We start from the raw sequence: 17167 nt of genomic DNA on the forward strand, positions 1-17167 counted from the left end.
AGTTGGAAAACTACAGGCCCATCAGTCTACTGTCACACCTGTTTAAAATACTCACCAAAGTCATAACTACCCGACTAATAAGGAAATTAGATGAATAACAACCATATGAACAGCCAGGTTTTAGAAAAGGCTATTCAACTTCCGATCACCTGTTAACCCCAAAAATATTAATAGAAAAATGTAACGAATATAATTTTCCAGTTTTTTTAGCATTTGTAGACTACGAAAAAGCTTTCGAGACTACAGAACACACGGCCGTAATAAACGCAATGCAAAATTGTATAATTTAGACAGCAGATATATTAACTTAATAAAAAAAACTATGAACCAAGCTACAGCTATATACTACCTAAATGAAAATGAATACACGAACCTTGTACCATTAAACAGGGGAGTCAAACAGGGAGACACTCTATCACCCAAACTGTTCACCTCAGTTTTGGAGGACGTTTTTAAAAACCTAAATTGGAAATATAAGGGAATAAACATCAATTGCCGCTACCTCAGTAATCTACGATTTGCGGATGATATAATCCTGATAGCTACTGACCTACAAGAACTGCAAACCATGCTTTCAGAACTACACACAGAATCTTCTAAAATAGGACTGAAAATGTATTTAAACAAAACAAAAGTCATGCACTCCGAAGAAACCGTGACAAAAATAAACGACAAAGTTATAGAAAAAGTTGAGGAAAAAGTTGAACTTAGGACAAAAAATAATACTAAATAGGGAAATTCAAACGGAAGAAATAAAAAGAAGAAGAAAGTTAGCATGAGCAGCATTCGACAAACTGAACTATATACTCAGAAATCAACAAATTCAACTACATCTTAGATACTTATAAAGTTTTTGATGCATGCATTATTCCGATATTAACATATGGGGCACAAACATGGACAATCACAAAAAAAAATATGAGCATACTCAGAGTCACTCAACACTCGATTTAAAGAGCAATGCTTGGCATATCACTTAAGGACAGGAAAACAAACACATGGATGGATAAGACAGAAATCCAAAGTCACCGATATGGTACAAAAATCATTAAAATTGAAATGGGAATACGCTGGACATGTAGCTAGGAGCGATCTAAATAAATGACACAGAACAATTCTAACCTGGAGACCATACCAACACAAAAGACCCAGAGGCAGACCTCCTATGAGATGGACAGATGATCTGAAACGAACTGCCGGGAAAAATTGGCTAAAGTAGCGTACAACAAAAAACAATGGAAAGGAAGACTTGAAGAGGCTTATGTTCAGATGTGGACGTGAATGGCTAAACGAAGAAGAAGAAGAAGAAGAAGAAGAAGATGTACGTTCCCTCAGAAACAACGCTTGAAGCGACTAGCGATTTTAAATGCCCGTAATGCGCACGAAATGAAATTTCTATTAACACGACAATAAAAATTCGATATCTTTTGATAAGAGCGTCCTATCATCAAAAGTCAATATGCATTTTAAAGGTGAAGGTGAAGAGTCCAGCTTTCATATGCAATTTTTGCATTTTGCAAAAGGTCAATGGACGTGATAAATTTTATGATCTCATGAGAATCACAAAAAAATAGCAAAAATCGCACAAAGTTTATTTATTTGACAGATTTATAGAAACTGACTTTATTTGACACAACATGCAAGAATTGCATAGGAAAGTTGCACTCATATTCACCGTTAAAATGCATTTTGATTTTTGTGGATAAAATACTCTGACCAAAATAAGTATATTGAATTTTTACCGTTCAGTTGATACAAATTTGAAATTGGGACTTTCCAAAGTATAGGAAGAACTATACATTTACTTAAGAATGATGTTATTTTTAGTAGAAATTGCGGGAATTATTATGGTAGGGGAGCAAAGTATGCTAAATTTGCAGTCACTCACGCGTTATGGGTACCTATTGGGTTGTGATTATTATTTCCTAAAACCAAAAAAAGTTAAGTAAAATTTTTCATTTTAGTGGAGACTTTCTATTTTTTAATTTAATTTTCCATTTCCAACAATCGCTTTTTCCGATTATAGCGCCTTCTTCTTCTTCAAATGCAAATCCACTAATGGATGTTGGCGATCACATTTTCCATTAACTCTCTGTTTCTTGCAATGTGGATCAGTGATTGTATGTCGGTAATCCCTGTCCATTGCCTTATGTTTCGGAGCCAGGACATTTTCTTGCGTCCTATTCCTCTCTTGCCTTCAATTTTACCCTGGATTATAAGTTGAAGGAACTGGTATTTTTCGTTTCGCATGATGTGACCCAAATACGCCGTTTTTCTTTTCTTGATGTTTTCGAAAAGCTGACGTTCTTGGTTGATTCTTTTAAGGACATCCACATTTGTGACTTTCGCCGTCCATGGTATCTTTAGGATACGGCGATAAAGCCACATTTCGAAGGCTTCTAATCTGTTTATATCCCTCGTTTTGAGTGTCCAGCCCTCTATGCCATATAGCAGCACCGACCACACGTAGCATTTAGTAAACCTTAGTCTCAGTGTAAGGTCGAACTCTGAGCAGCTCAGTACCTTCCTGAATTTTACGAAAGCTTGTCGAGCTTGCTCAATGCGACATTTTACTTCCCTGTCCGATGCCCAGTCTTCAAAAAGCCACGTTCCTAGGTATTTGAATTTGCTCACTCTCTCAATGGACTTAGTATTCAGTGTTATGGTGGAGTTTTCAAATGCATCCAAGTTTCTGGAGATGATCATGAATTTGGTCTTTTTGGTATTAATCTCTAATCCCATTCGCTTACTGTATTCTCCGATTATAGTGACAAGTTGTTGAAGATCTGCTATGTTGTCGCAAATTAAGACAGCATCATCAGCATATCGTATGTTGTTGATTAATACTCCATTCACTTTGATTCCCATCTCTGCATCTTCCAAAGACTCTTGAAATATGGCTTCCGAATAAATGTTAAATAAAAAAGGGGAAAGCACACATCCCTGCCGAACACCCCTTCTTATATGTATGGATTTGGATATAGAATTGTCTATTTTTAATTGTGCTGCCTGATACCAGTACAAGTTTTCAATGCATCTTATGTCTTTTTGGTCTATATCAAGCTTCTTGAGGATCTGCATTAACTTGTGATGTTGGACACGATCAAACGCTTTCTCGTAGTCTAGAAAGCACAGGAATACGTCCTTCCTCTGATCGTAACAATTATAGCGCCATCTATCCATAATTTGAAAAAATATCTCGAAAAAAAGTTGCTTTTTTACGTAAAAAATTTAAATCTGCAATAAAAATTTGGGGGTCCCATTTAACATTTTAAATAAACCCCCCACCACACCTCCGCGGGGGGTCGTTTTTGGCACCATTCGATAGATTTTTCAAAAACGTTTGAAAGTGTATTTTGCAGTTTTTCGATCTGATGTTCATTTTGCGAAATATCGCGGGGATTGTATTTAAAATTTTAAATTTACCCCTACCCCTCTCCGTGGGGGTGATGTTTAGTACCATTCGATAGATTTTTGAAAAATATTGAAGACGTATTTTTTAGTTTTTCGATCTGACGTTCATTTCGCGAAATATTCGCTTTTTTGTGAAACTTTTTGACTCACCCATTTCCTTACGCCCCGCACAAATCGTCAGATTTTTGAAATATACACTCTTTTGCATGTATCTCAACTTACCTTATCTTAATCTGACAATTTCGAGTATTTTTAAGATAGATTTTTTTTCGGGCCTCCATTAATGAACATCCCTGTGTTAAGATCCAATATATGGTAGAGGTACATCTGCAGGGTACCAGGTTTCTCCCCATATGATAATCTGACGCGCTCGAGTAACTGCAAAAATCCGCGCTTGGGCTCCCCTACCATTATTAAGAAGTAGGTACAGTAGAACGTCGATTATCCGAACTAATTGGGGGACAGGTGTGTTCGGAAAATCGGTTTTTTCGGATAATCGAACTGTATTGATAGAGCCGTACATATTTATCCACAGGTGAATGAAAGCCATATATTTACATACCTACATACTCGTATATGTGTATGTATCTTTAATGACAAATAGAACAATAATTATTACACAAAAAAATGCAGTTTTTGCAACAAAATAAGCATTTTTTAAGCGTTAATTACTAACGCTTGGTGAATATTACTAATGGTTAGGTGACAAGTTGAGAGTTCGGATAAGCGGTCGTTCGGTTGATCGACGTTCGGATAATCGACGCTCTACTGTATATTAATTTTACTTTTTCAATTATTTTTAGAAAATTCTAAATAGCAAAGTACACATTAACAAGAGTTTTATATATGATTTCTTCAAGGACTGGATAGGAGATGGTCTGTTTGTAACTAATGGTATGTACAACAAAAAATAATGATTTAACAGTTACCATAAAGCAAAGCTAATCGTTTTTTACATATAAGAGTACATGTCAGTGTAATCTTCTAGTGATATTGACGACGACATTGTCCCATCTTCGGTAACTCGAATTGGATCAATCCAGGGCCTCTGTTGTGTTCAATCTTGCCTTGTAGAATCAAAAACTATTTGTATGTACTTTAGTGCAGTTATGCTAAAAAATGATTAATTTAATTTTCATGATTCAGGAAGCATGTTAAAGAAACATTGAGAATGTAGTTGAGTCCTGTACAGTATACATTCCTTTCTTAACTAATTTTTCAATTAAATAATAAAAGGAAGTATGACTATACTATTTTCTAGCAACAAAGTGGCACAAAAGAAGAAAACTACTCACACCAGCTTATCACTTTAACATATTGCAAAAATCTGTAGATGCTTTCAGTACAGAGACAGAACGACTAATTGACAGATTAAATGAAGATTGCCATAAGCCTTACCTTAATGTAGTAGACTTGGCAAAAGATTTTGCTATGTGCTGCGTTGGTGGTGAGTATATTCGTCTTAATATCATTTAGTTAATATATATTTTATACAATTATTTTACCATTTAGTGTCTTCTCTTCTTCATGGGAGACTATACTATAATATATATTATATCTCATACATTACATCTCATATTGCTCACTGTAGTAATGGGTGAGCCTGCATACAAGGAACCATAATATATACAGAGTGAGTTTTATGTATGGAAACATTCAATTATATGTAAAACGGCTTGCACGATTTTTATAGATTTTGGTAGGTAGGGATTTTCTAATGCGACCGATATTATAGTACTAATTACATTGTTGTCAGATCTTCCGTTTTTCTGGAAATCTAATTAACTTTCTTATTTCAAATGGAATACCCTGTATATTTTTTGCGTTTTGAAGCTCCAAAAAACACTGATTATTTTTCATGTTATATTCCCTATACCTAAATGCCATAATTTCGGAGTTATTGCCACATTTATTAAAAACAAAATTTTAAACAAATTATAAAAATCAATTTTTTTGGCCCGGGTAGCCATTATTTTACGTTCTCTGGATCATTGGAAACAAAAAAGGTCTTTTGTAGTTTTTCTCTAAAGTTAATCGTTTTCGAGTAATAAACAATTTAAAACTGAAAAAAATCGAATAATGACGATTTTCAAGGTTCAAAAACACAAGTAAAAAATATAATTTTTGAAATTACGAAGTACCTAAATTCAAGCTCAACTCTTCTTCTAATAGCTTGCCATAAGATTTTTTAGCTCGTTTTATTCTAAAACATTGCTTTTTAATTGTTAATGAGGTGCATATGAGAGGACCGGCCATCGGGCTGCATTAACAACTAAAAAACAATGTTTTAAAATGAAACAAGCTCAAATTACTTATCGGTATCTCCATAAAATAAGGCTTGAGCTTGAATTTGGGTACTTTGCAGTTTCAAAAATTATAATTTTTATTTGTGTTTTTAACCTAAAAATCATCATAATTCGATTTTTTTCAGTTTTAAATTGTTTATAACTCGGAAACGATCAGTTTTAGAGAAAAATTACAAAAGATCTTTTTTGTTCCTAATGATCCAAATAACCTAAAATAATGTTTACTTGGGCCGAAAAAATTTATTTTTAGGATTTGTTTAAATTTTTTTTTAATAAATGTAGCAATAACTCGGAAATTATGGCATTTAGGTATAGGGAATATAACTAGAAAAATAATCAGTATTTATTAAGGACTTCAAAACGTGAAAAATATACAGGGTGTACCATTTTAAATAAGAAAGTTCATTAGATTTCCAGAAAAATGGAAAATCTGACAACAACGTAATTAGCATTATAATATCGGCCGCATTAGAAAACCCTTACCCACCATAATCTATAAAAATCGTGAGAGCCCTTTCTGAGATAATTGAGGGTTTCCATACATAAAACTCACTCTGTATTATGTTGTGTTGTGTTGTTAATTAATGCTGTTAGATAATTGTTCTGCCATTGCTGCTCCACAATATTTCAGTAATTCTTTTGATATTCCGTCTGTACCTGCAGCTTTTCTGTTCTTCAGCTTTTTAAGTATTTTTAAAACTTCCCGTGTACTTATGTTAACTTCTTCATTTGTGGTAATGTTTGGTGTTTCCGGTTCTAGCGTCGTTTGTTCTTCCTCTGCATAAAGCTTTTCAACGAAAACATTTCGTTTATAAATTCGCAAAAGTGTGTGTGTCATTGCGTTGCCGCTCCTGCAATACTCAGATCAGATTTATCGATGGATTCTTATGTAGTTTTTTCTTCTGAATCCAAATCTGAAAACGGCATTTCGATATTTCTAACCGTCTTCGAGATAATCGACCCCAAAGTCTAAAATGTGACGACACACTACACGTCCAGCTGAAATCGTTGCTATTAAGTAGGCTAGTTTTTTTAATCACGATTTGTTAAGCAAAGCATAATACTTAGGTTATTTACATTTGAGTTTGACGTTTGACACTTTGTGAATATCAAACTAAATTTTAAATTAAGTATTAATAAAACATCAATGACGTTTGATAGTGAATTTAATTATTATATAAAATAAATAAGATGTTCAAAAATACAATTTGAGTATATTTTAAAAGCAATAATTTATTAACAACTTCAAAAAGGTTTATACGAGTATGCGGCCTCCCCTTTATGATAAATGGACTGTTCCATTTGCTATGAAATTAAAATATAGTCGGTTCGCTAAACTCGACACAACTGGATAGTGATTTTAGTAGGTAATTTTTTTGTTTTTACGAATTTTGCCAAAATTGACAAAATTACTAATTATTTAGTAATTATTAACTAATTAGTAATTATTTTTTTTTGCCAAATTGGCAAAATTATTGACTAAAATCACTAACCAGTTGTGTCTGAGTTTAGCGAACTGACAGTATATGAAAGAATATAGGTCTGTATCCCGCGTATGAAAAAAAAGTTGATTAATAGCAAGCTGAAAATTTGTTAATAGCTTAAGGGTGTCTAGTCGGATAAACTTTGATATAAGGGAACACTGGAACAGGGGCAGTTTTAATTGTGGAACAGGTTAAAAATTTGGAACGGCCAGACCACGAAAACGGCACATTTATTTTGTCCGACAGAATAGACTTAAACTCTCCGAACAGAGATTAAACTCTCATGCCAAAATCAGACTGCTATTTATCACCTGTCATAATTCCTGTCATTTGACATATTCTACACGTTCCACTCATTAAAACGCCCATTTGGTGATGAATAGCAGTCTGATTTTTGCATGAGAGTTTAATCTCTGTTCGGAGAGTTTAAGTCTGTTCTGTCGGACAAAATAAATGTGCCGTTTTCGTGGTGTGACCGTTCCAAATTTTTAACCTGTTCCACAATTAAAACTTCCCCTGTTCCAGTGTTCCCATATACCAAAGTTTGTCCGACTAGACACCCTTAAGTTATTAACAAATTTTCAGCTTGCTATTAATCAACTTTTTTTTCATACGCGGGATCCAGACCTAATATTGTTTGGTATAAACAATTATGGTCTGATATGTGCAATTACATCTTTCTAATGGAAAAAAATATTTGAATATTTTTTCTGAAATTATGGATACCAGCAACATTTTCATTTATAACTCTTTTATTTTTAATTTGACGAAGAAAAGTTATTCTTCATAAAAAGCTCTTCATGTTCTAAGATTTATGATGCAACCATCATATATAAAATTTTATTAATTTTATACGAGGTATATAAAAAATATGAATGTCGATCAAGAGTAAACTGCCTTTATAGTTCATAACATTTAAATTAGAATGATTTAATTGCACATTAAAACATAATTATTAATTCTAAACTACTTTTCATAATAGCAATTTTCCATATTATGAATTAAAATACGTAAATAAACAAAGTTTCCGTTATGATAATGCTCGCATTTTCAGCTTGTTTAAATATCAATTCACGTATCCTTTTCCATGTGTTTTGGTTCTATTAGTTCCTTTAATTCCTTTCTTTGACCTCTTATATATAGCGCCATATTTCCTTTTGCAGACCATGAAATGTTTACTTAGTATTATACGTCCCCAATTTTAGAAACGTCTGTAGGGCTTCCTGTACGTGATCACAAGAACTACGAGAAATACAAAAAGGCTGCAAAAGACTATTTAGAACTACAGGTAGCTAAAGCTGCCAATCCATTAGTTCTTGTTCCTGCTCTGTACAAATGGACTTGGATCTACAGAAAGAGCTTGGAAGTCATTTCAATCTTACAAGAATTTTCTAGCAGCGTTCTCGCTGAAAAAAAGCAACGTATTAAAGAAGACAAACAATATTTTGAAAAAGAAAAATCGTTAGGGTTATTGGATTTGCTGTTGAAAGCTAGAGAGGATGGTGCAGATATAGATGATACTGGAATTAGGGAAGAAGTTGATACGTTCATTTTTGCAGTAAGTAATTTTTGATAAACTATTATTTTTGTTTTCGCCCATTTTACAACATTAAAATATAAAAACCTTAAATTATCCATGTCTGTCTGTCTGTCTGTCCATCCGTAATTCTCCGTTATTATAACAGATATAATGACAAATGAGGTATCAAATGAAAGCTTATAACCCAAATGTGGTAGATAGATTGATACATATAGGTAGATTTAAATAGGTGGCCTTTTGGCCTATTCCACTGCGACATTTTCAGATCCATTGTGATCCTCTAGTCTTATTTTACATTCTCTAGCCTAACACTTTTTAAAAGGTCTAATAGCTTCGAGAGAGAATCTTCCATGTACCTATTTGCAGGTGGATTTTCATCTCCTAATGCAAAGAACCGCACATTTGACAGACTTACACACTGAAATCGTTCTGACATAGAATGTGCTGTTATTTCTTCTTCCAGGTGACAGAATATGCACAGATCATCATCTGACAATCCCATCAGCTTCAAGTGCCTATTCAGCTTAGGCAAGCCGCACACCAACGAAACATGAAACGAAAAACATGAAACATGAAACGTAAAACACGTTTCATGAAAATTAAACACGGCTAAACAAATCTTGAAGTCCGCCTACCAATGAAACGACTGTGATTCATGCTCATAACACATTTTTATTTTCGGAAAGTTTCATAAATGGCCGGACGTCTATTTGTTTAGCAGTGTTTTATTTCCATGAAACGTGATTTACGTTTCATGTTTCTTTGGTGTGCGGGCCTGCCTTACAGTGCCCTGTTAGCTGACCTACTATAATTTTGACTTATTTCCAGTCTTTGCTTATTAGGTTGCCGTAAATTTTGGCGAATGTTCTCCAATGAATTGTTTCACTTGTCTTTGTCCTGGTGAATTTCTCCACCATTCCAAAGATTTTTGAGCTACCCACTTTCTTGTAGCCGTTCTTGGTACTGCCTTTGCAACGTCGCAGAAGGGTCCGGTCCAACGAATGGCATTGATGAGCCTTGTTTGGCTATTTCATCTGCTTTTTCATTGCCGTTATGACCCTCGTGCCCCGTTACCCAGGCTACCGTAACCTTCCTGCGGTCTCCTAGTTTATTTAGGGCACACACACAATCCCATAGTGGCTTAGAATTGACCTCTACAGAATAGAGTGCCTTAAGCGCTGCCTGACTATCTGTGAAGATGGTAATTGATTGGCGACTACATTACTTAACGAATTTTACTTTTAGATCGTTGTAGATAACTAGGTGATCCACAGTTCGTAATGAATCTACTATATGAGCGACAAAACTAAATTATTTATCTCGAGAATAGATAATTTAACCCGCTCTTAAAAAACGTAAATATTTTTAAATGACTGGCATTATTTCATACTTTGACTTTACCGATATTAACTGTATTTTAGGGACACGATACTACAGCTACTTCATTATCATTTATCTTGTTTGCGTTAGGAAATGAGCCAGACATACAGGTAAAGTACATTTTTAAAATAAACTTATTTGATCTTGACTTAAAACTGTCATTGTCATAGTGGTAGTTGTCAAACTCCTCCGATACGTCTAAAGGTGGGAAACTATCCATATAATATAAATTTATAGGTTTCTATTGATAATTTCCCACCTATAACAGTTTCACCTCTTTTATTGCACAACGTACTATGTTTCCGTCTTTTACAATATTTTGCCGGTTATTAGCGCACTCATCATATAATTACTTTATTATTAAAATATGTTATAGGAACGTATTTATGAAGAAACCGTTAATACTCTCGGAGACTCAGAAACACCAACTTTTAACCAATTAAAGGATCTAAAATATTTAGAAAGATGTATCAAAGAAGCCTTACGGCTATACCCAGTTGCTCATACAATATCCAGAAAAGCTGGGGAAGATATCAAAACCATGAACGGATGTGTAATTCCTAAGGGATGTATGATTTATGTAGACATATTTGATGTACACCGGCGACCAGAAATATGGGAGGATCCAGAAAAATTTGATCCGGATAGATTTCTGCCAGAAGCCACAGCTAAAAGAAGTCCCTTTGCTTATATCCCGTTTAGTGCAGGAAGTAGAAATTGTATAGGTAAGTATGTTGAATTTCATTATAGTATGGATTCTAAAATTGCAGTTACTAAAGCGTCATGGGGTTTTCAAATCAGCTCTCCCATCTAGCCCGATCAGGGAACACAAAATTTTACGAAAACCTCCAAAAAAATAAAGGAAGGATGAAAATTTGGGAATATAGTCCGTTCTTGAAGGCTATGGGTACATAATTCGCAAATATTTTACGTGTATCCCTACTTTTTCTGTCTTTACACGGCAAATTACGTGTAGTAAAATTCACACTGGTGTGGATATGTAAACATTACTAGAATGTCATTCTACTTGAAAATGTCATAATTAATTTAAAGAGATGGCTTTTGAATGTTCTTGGATAACTGTTATTTTTATAATTGCAAATTATTAATTCAGTTAATAAATGTGATAATTTTTTCACTAACTATGTTTTCAGTGATTGTAATAATTTATTTGTACAACAAAAACTAATAATCAATCGAGAAAAGAGGAAAAGTGTTAAAGTGATTTTTTAATAATATGTTGTTATTTTGGAACGCTTACAATTTTGAACATCTCTAACAACAAAATACTTGGATCACAGGTCACAGGATATATCTGATGTATTCTCTGCTTGGATCTTTCACAAATAATACACAATAAATAACTTTTTATTAAGTTCACGTCTTAAATCAATTATTTATCAAATACACTATATATCAATAATATTTAATCAATTTCTCAAAATATTCCCGATGCAATGTCAAATATTTAAAATTGTCACTGATTGTCAGTGTCTGACTGACAATATATGCTGACAATATTATATTCGGTTGAGTGCGTTGTAAGACAAAGACAGATTTGGAAAATATTACCACGGCATTGTGTTCATTTTTTTCAAATCCTGAAAAAACCAATAAATATTTTTGAAAAATTTAAACGCAGAATGAAAGACTAAATTATTACCGAGGGCCGAAAGTCCCTTAGAATAAATAAAAAGTTTATTTTGAATGAGATATTTGAATTTAAAAATTACAATAAATTTTCTCTTAGTTTTTTCACCCCTGTAACTTATTAAAATAAACATTGTAGAAGTTCTCAGGGACTTTCGGCCCTCGCTAATAACGTAATCTTTCATTCTGCGTTTAAATTTTTCCAAAATACTTATTAGTTTTCTCAGGATTTGAAAAAAATGAATCCCCATTTGAATAGCATTGCAGCCGAAAATACGTTCCGATCCTCTGAACGGTAAAATATTGCAAAACCTCTAAATTTTAAAGAACCGCTTGGATTGACATGGAATTTGGGATACACATAGCTAACAAGTCAAAGAAAAAAAGTGATATTGTGCCGATATGTGCTTTTGCCCTGGGGGTGGTTTTCACCCCCTCTTGGGGGTGAAAAAATATTCGTCCAAAGGAAAGTCAGGAAATGGATAAACTGGCTAATTTTAAGTAACTTTTGTTCTATAGAGTTTTTTCACTAAGTCAATACTTTTCGATTTATTTGGCAGTGAATATGTTCATTTTTTCAACAAAATAACCACGCTTTTAGACGGTTTTTCGCAAATAACTCAAATTGTAAGTATTTTGTCGAAAAAAACATTCTTAGTAAAAATATAGCCTGTAAAAAATTTTTAAAAAAATGGTGTATATATCACGTCTCTACACCTAGTAGAAGCAGAGTTATAGCTAATGAAAAATAGGTTCATATTCGTCAAATTCCAAATGGAATACTTTAACGTGAAATAACCAAAAATTAAGCACATTTCGGGAAAAACTCATTACAACTTATTTAAAGTGTTTAAAAAAGCTTCATTTTTGTTTTATAAAAAAAATTTCTAGCATCAAAATTAAACAAGTTACGCTCAAAATAAAGTTAGTCCCTTTTGGTTTTAGTAAAAAAATCGAGAAAATCACCCCCTAATTAGTATCTTAAATGAACTTAATCGTTACGACTTCACAAGTTTCTTGACTCGTGTATATATTGTTTATATGATCTGTGAGTTTGATCGGCTCAAAGTTATTATTATTGAAAGGGCTGTAGTTAAAAGGGGTTGAATGAGTCACTGATTACGAATGTATGCAAATTTAGAAACACCATATCTTAATCAATTTTTGTCTAACAGAAAAACAAAAAAATACATGATATTCAGAAAAGCAAATCTGACTTTTTTGTTTTTCGAGATTTTTGGTATCTCTAACAATTTTTAAGTTATTTTGAAAAAAAGTATATTTTTCAAAATTTTAATTTTTAAAAATTTTACTTTGAAACCAAATTTTTTCAAAAATCAGCACTTTGAATCGATGAAACTTACAGATAGTCCAGAAAGCCACTGCGCATCCGCTAGGAAAAATATTCTAATTCGGATTTTTTGCACAATCTTACTCAAAAAGGACTCCTTTTAACAAATTTGCATGTTGCCAGGACCAAAAGGTGGTCAAAAATTTTTTAAACGTTTTTTTTTTGTTTTTTTCCTAAAATTATTTTTTTTTGCATGGAAAAAATTTTTTTAGGTTTTTTCGATCATTCCAAACAGAAAAGGTCTTTAGTGACTTTTCTCTAAAAATGATAGTTTTTGACATATAAGCGATTAAAAATTGAAAAATTGCGAAATCGGCCATTTTTAACCCATAACAACTATGTGAAAAACTGAAAATTTGAATGTTCCCAAGGTAGGAAGATATTCTTTAAACATCGATTGATGAAATCCCGAAGAGTTTTTTGCAATAAAATATTCAAAAGTCCTTTGTTTTTTAATTGCTAATCAAGCGTGCGCGACACTATTTTCCACTGACAGTATGGTGCAAATGAAAGGAATAAATTCGTTATTTCGTAAACCGGCGGCTTTAAGGAAAAATCCCGAAACAAGCCGATTTTTATTTTTAAGTTATGATATTGTGGCATATATGGTATACTAGTGACGTCATCCATCTGGACGTGATGACGTAATCGATGATTTTTTTAAATGAGAATAGGGGTCGTGTGCTAGCTCATTTGAAAGGTTCTTCAATTCTCTTTTCAGTAATATAAACATTTACATAATTATTTATACAGGGTGTCCAAAAAATTTTTATTAAATTAAATTATTTGAAAATAAAAGAAGTAGAAGGACACCCTGTATAAATAATTATGTAAATGTTTACATTACTGAATAAAGAATTGAAGAACCTTTCAAATGAGCTAGCACACGACCCCTATTCTCATTTAAAAAAATCATCGATTACGTCATCACGTCCAGATAGATAACGTCACTAGTATACCATATATGCCACAATATCATAACTTAAAAATAAAAATCGACCTCTTTCGGGATTTTTCCTTAAAGTCGCCGGTTTACGAAATAACGAATTTATTCCTTTCATTTGCACCATACTGTCGGTGGAAAATAGTGTCGCGCACGCTTGATTAGCAATTAAGAAACAAAGGACTTTTGAATATTGTATTGCAAAAAACTCTTCGGGATTTCATCAATCGATGTTTAAAGAATATCTATCTACCTTGGCAACATTCAAATTTTCAGTTTTTCACATAGTTTTTGAGGGTTAAAAATGGCCGATTTCGCAATTTTTCAATATTTAATCGCTTATATGTCAAAAACTATCATTTTTAGAGAAAAGTCACTAAAGACCTTTTCTGTTTGGAATGATCCAAAAAATCTAAAAAAAGTTTTTTCCATGCAAAAAAAATAATTTTAGGAAAAAAACAAAAAAAAAACACTTAAAAAATTTTTGACCACCTTTTGGTCCTGGCAACATGCAAATTTGTTAAAAGGAGTCCTTTTTGAGTAAGATTGTGCAAAAAATCCGAATTAGAATATTTTTTCTAGCGGATGCGCAGTGGCTTTCTGGACTAAGATCATATAAACATAACATAAGTAAAATAATTTGTGGAGCGGTAACGATTAATTTCATATAAGTTGATAATTAAAGGGTGGTCTTCCTGATTTTTTTTTTTGCAAAAACAAAAGGGACAAACTTTATTTTGAGCGTAACTTGCTTAGATTTAATGCTAGAAACTTTTTGTAAAAACAGAAATAAAGCTTTTTTTAAACACTTTAAAAAAGTTGTAATGAGTTTTCCCCAAAAAGTGCTTAATTCTTTGGATATTTCACGTCGAAATATTCTATTTGAAATTTGGTGAATATGAATCTATTTTTCATTGGCTATAAATCTGGTTCTACGAGATCCAGAGACCTAACGCGTACACCATTTTTTTTTACTTTTTTATATGCTATATTTTTGCTAAGAACGTTTTTTTCGACAAAATACTTACTTTTTGAGTTATTTGCGAAAAACCGTCTAAAAATGTGATTATTTTGTTGAAAAATGAACATATTCACTCGCAAAGAACTCGAATAGTGTTGACTTGGCGAAAAAGCTCTATAGAACAAAAGTTACTTAAAATTAGTCAGTTTACCCATTTCCGGACTTATTTTGGACATATATTTTTTCACCCCCAAGAGGGGGTGAAAGTCACCCCCAGGGCAAAAGCACACATCGGCACAATATCACTTTTTTTCTTTGACATGTAAGCTATACGTATGCCAAATTTCATGTCAATCCAAGCGGTTCTTTAAAATTTAGAGCAAAAACCGTGAAAGAATGGACTAATAGGTAGTTGAAATCGTCTATTTATTATATAAGAAAAAGTTTACAATTCTACATCCCCTCCATTTTACAAAAATTGGGACATACGGGATGAAAAATATTTTCCCGGGGGTGAAAAAATATACGTTCAAAATAAGTCCGAAATTGTATAAAATGACTAGTTCTAAGTAACTTTTGTCCTATACAATTTTTTCACTAAGTTAATACTTTTCGAGTTATTTGCGAGTGAATATGTTCACTTTTAACAAAAAAAACATGTTTTTGGACGGTTTTTCGTAGATAACTCAAAAAGTAAGTATTTTAACGAAAAAAATATTCTGAGCAAAAATATAGCTTATAACAAACTGAAAAAAAAATAGTGTATGCATGAGGTCTGTAGACCCAGTAGAAGCAGAGTTGTAGCCAATGAAAAGTAGGTTCTTTTTCGTCAAATTCCAAATCGAATATTTCAATTTGAAATAACCCAAAAACGGAGCTCTTTTCGGGGAAAATTCATTACAACTTTTTTAAAGTGTTTAAAACAAAGTTTATTTTTGTTTTTAAAAAAACTTTTAACTTTAAAAGTAAGTGAGTTGTGCTCAAAATATTGCTGGTCTTTTTTTATTTTTTGCTACAAAAATCGCGAAAATCACCCCCTGATTAGCTTCTTAAATAAAATTAATCGTTACCGCTTCACAAGTTCCTTTACGTATGTATTGTTTATATTATCTATAAGTTTCATTGGTTCAAAGTGCTCCTTTTTGAAAAAAAAACTGGGTTTAAAATAAAACATTTTTTCTTAATTTTGAAAAAAATGAAATTTTTTATGGAATTAACTTAAAAATTTACTTAAAAAATAACTTAAAAAATATGGAATTAACTTTGCAAAGACAATGACGTCGACTTTGCAAAGTAACAAGACACTTACTCAACACACACACTGCACATTACTCCCCTGACTTAGTGATAAGTTATACAATTACGTGGCTAAAGGTTCTAGTTCTAAACCAAAGCCAGAATCAGAGAAAAAAAAAACTTAAAAATTATTAGTAATACCAAAAATCTCAAAGAGTAATAAAATGTTTGTTTTGCTTTTCTGAACATTTTTGATTTTTTGTTTTTTGTTAGACAAAAATTGGTTATACTATGGCTGTTTAAAATTTGCCTAAACTCGTGATTAGTTACTCGTTCAAGCCATTTTAACTACAGCTGTTTCAAAAATAAGCACTTGGAAAAGATGAAACTTACAGATCATATAAATAATACATAAGCAAAGTAACTTGTCAAGTGGTAATGATAAAATTTATTTAAAAGTGCTCCGTTTTTGGGTTATTTCACATTGAAATATTCGATTTGGAATTTGACGAAGAAGACCCTACTTTTCATTATCTACAACTCTGCTTCTACTGGGTCTATAGACCTCATGCATACACCGTTTTTTTTCAATTTTTTATAAGCTATATTTTTGCTAAGAATATTTTTTTCGATAAAATACTTACTTTTTGAGTTATCTCCGAAAAACCATCCAAAAACATGTTTTTTTTTATTAAAAATGAACATATTCACTCGCAAGTAACTCGAAAAGTATTGACTTATCCAAAAAACTCTATAGAGCAAAAGTTGTTTAGAATTAGTCATTTTATCCAATTACGGTCTTATTTTGAATGTATATTTTTTACCCTCTAGAAGGGGGTATTCCCCTCCATTTTTTTTAAATGGAGGGGATGTAGAATTGTAAACTTTTTCTTATATAACAA

General features: G+C 32.4%; 1 protein-coding gene across 2 annotated transcripts in view; it reads left to right on the plus strand.

The window, feature by feature from the left end:
• Positions 1-17167, plus strand: part of LOC126881696 (cytochrome P450 4C1-like) — a 47528-nt gene that overhangs the window by 24441 nt on the left and 5920 nt on the right. For both annotated transcript variants that reach the window (XM_050646107.1, XM_050646106.1), the window contains exons 3-7: positions 4218-4308; positions 4676-4861; positions 8410-8762; positions 10166-10234; positions 10501-10849. In XM_050646107.1, coding sequence (XP_050502064.1) covers positions 4218-4308; positions 4676-4861; positions 8410-8762; positions 10166-10234; positions 10501-10849 — 1048 coding nt within the window. The remainder of the gene's footprint in view (positions 1-4217; positions 4309-4675; positions 4862-8409; positions 8763-10165; positions 10235-10500; positions 10850-17167) is intronic.

This window comes from Diabrotica virgifera, chromosome 3 (genome assembly GCF_917563875.1).
Source record: "Diabrotica virgifera virgifera chromosome 3, PGI_DIABVI_V3a".
In the NCBI taxonomy this organism is placed as follows: Eukaryota; Metazoa; Arthropoda; class Insecta; order Coleoptera; family Chrysomelidae; genus Diabrotica; species Diabrotica virgifera.